General features: G+C 35.2%; 1 protein-coding gene across 4 annotated transcripts in view; it reads left to right on the forward strand.

Annotated features, from left to right (window-relative positions):
• The window catches only part of Smc2 (structural maintenance of chromosomes 2), a 44625-nt gene extending 42596 nt beyond the window's left edge, over nucleotides 1-2029 (forward strand). For all 4 annotated transcript variants that reach the window (XM_005362181.3, XM_013351904.2, XM_013351903.2 and 1 more), the window contains exon 25: nucleotides 284-2029. In XM_005362181.3, the coding sequence (XP_005362238.1) occupies nucleotides 284-442 (159 nt within the window). In that variant the 3' untranslated portion in view covers nucleotides 443-2029. The remainder of the gene's footprint in view (nucleotides 1-283) is intronic.
• Nucleotides 2030-2562: the final 533 nt, after the last annotated feature.

The raw sequence follows: 2562 nt of genomic DNA on the forward strand, positions 1-2562 counted from the left end.
AGAGAGAGAGAGAGAGAGAGAGAGAGAGAGAGAGAGAGAGAGAGAGAGAGAGTGTGTGTGTGTGTGTGTGTGTGTGTGTGTACAATATTGAACTTGGTTGGAACTCCCTCCCTAATAAAGCCTTCCACCACTCACAGTTTACCATTTACCCTGCTGTTCTTTCTATCCCCATATGATCCCCCCCCCCCCGTGTTCTGTTTTGACTTTTGTGGTCTCTGTTTAAATGCTCTTATTTAATACAGTGAACTTCCTTAATGTTTTTGCTTCTTTCTCTTCCCTTAAGTTCATTGTGGTGTCCCTCAAAGAAGGTATGTTCAACAATGCAAACGTCCTCTTCAAAACCAAGTTTGTGGATGGTGTTTCTACAGTAGCTAGGTTCACTCAGAGTCAAAATGGGAAGATTCCAAAGGAAGCAAAATCCAAAGGAAAAGAGCCCAAATGAACAAGTGCTGGAAATTCAGAGAACAGACTTCTTTCCTTGGCCTGCTTTTACACATTAATGCTCAAGAATTTGGGTCTAAGTTGTTTATATAATAACATCATCAGTATTTTACTTAAGTCTTCTTTTTATCACTTGTAAAAGAGTAGATTCCTCTTTTCTTGCCTAGTGTGATTATGATCCAATTATTGTATCTGTGATTACATGAATATCATCAACTTTTTTTTTACTTAGAAAAATCTTTTTATGTAATAAGGAACCTGAGATATGCCTCACTGTTAAATTCTGATGCAAAAGCCAAAATATAAAGAAACAGATGGAGTTATAGGGAAACTATAGCTGACAGCATTTAACTAGTTTAATTTCTAAGGGCAATTAATGAATTTTCTTTTGCTTATAAAATCATTTGAGTCTAGAATATTTATAAAGCATGTCTCTGAGCCAGCAAAGGGAACACAGCAATGATGGATGCACTGAGCTGAGCCCAGTCCTGTGGGAATACCATGCCAGATTCTCAGATGGGAAATGGAGATTGAGAAAATGTTTCACTTTAATGGTGTTGGGCTATCATGTTTTTATATGTGTGATAATTGATTGGTCTTTGGGAATTTTAATAGAAGCTTGGGGAGAAATGTACTGCATTGTTTTACACTTGTTTCCCTTGGTATTACTCTATCTGAAGTCCTCTCATATTTTTTTAAGGTTTTCATCAGATTTTTCATAATCTAATCAATAGCCTTTTGGTGAATATAGGACATAGCAGATTAAGTGAAAATATATTTTGTAAGAATCTGATAAACCTAAATAAATCTGTCTTTTCTACCAAAATAGCCCAAAGGTTTGATGATTGATATAATTAGTGCTTTCTGCCTATCCTGATCAAATGGTGAGACTCCTTTAGGAAAGCAGGAGGCGGAGCTAATACTCACCTGAGATCCTCACCTGCAGTCTCTATAGACACAATTCCACATCAACAACACCTCCATATTTGGAATCCTCAGAACTCTGATGTGATCTAATCTGATTTTACATATTTTGGTTCTTCCTGATATATAAGCCTTAGTTGCTTGATGTTCTACTTTTTCTCATACATTATACAAACCCTGAGTTGGACATTTCTCAAACTTCGCTTGCCATACATATCTGTGATGCCCTTAGGTAATTTGTACCCTGGGACATATTAGAAATGATTTCGTCTGGATTTGTTCTGTCTACTTTGGGAGAGAAGAAACTAAGCTGTAAATACTGACCTACAGACAGTATTGATCACAGATGATGGACATTTCGCCAAGGTATTATAAGCTCTTGGTCAGAACTGTTGTGTCTAGTCACAGTGTCAGTGATACAGTATTCTAATTTGATCACAATCAAATCAATGCAAACTGTTAATATTTTAGATTACGCAGTTATAAAATAGCATTGAATTGCTGTTTTAGCCAACATTTTTTAAATGACTTATAAGGTTGACCATTTTATGTGTTTTCCTTTCTCTGACTATAAATTATTTACTTGTATGCTTTTTTTTTATTGTGTATAATTTTGCTCTTTGAAAATTCTTGTGCATATATTAAATTTCTGTAAGACATTAAATTTTTGTAGTAATGTTTTTTCAGTGTAAGGAAATTGTGGTATTTTATATATATATCCATAAGACGGAGAGTTAACATTAATAACTTCAGCCAGACGCTTTTTATTTATATATATTTTCTTATTTAGGCCTCCCATAATTCAATGAGGTAATCTTTATCAGCATTGTATGACTGCGGAATCACAGAACAGAGGTTAAGTAACTCGCACACAGTATTAACACTTAGAGGATGGCTGACTCTAGAAGCACTGGACACTTAGGATGATCATGCCTAATCCAAAAGTGTAGCAGATTGGGAGGTGCCTTACTTGTTTTTCTAATACTGTGATAAAACTCCATAATTAAGGATATATATATTTTGAAAAATTTTATAGTATACTGACAAACTTTATACTGATGAGTGTTCTAGAGTTACTACATTTTATACTTTCTATTGCCAAGGAGGAAACAGTGCCTCCTATAATTGTGAAGGCAGCAGATTGAACAACTGAGAATACTGTTTGGCCTGTGTACCACGTGACAGGGTAGCTTCAAG

Source organism: Microtus ochrogaster, linkage group LG5 (assembly GCF_000317375.1).
Source record: "Microtus ochrogaster isolate Prairie Vole_2 linkage group LG5, MicOch1.0, whole genome shotgun sequence".
In the NCBI taxonomy this organism is placed as follows: domain Eukaryota; kingdom Metazoa; phylum Chordata; class Mammalia; order Rodentia; family Cricetidae; genus Microtus; species Microtus ochrogaster.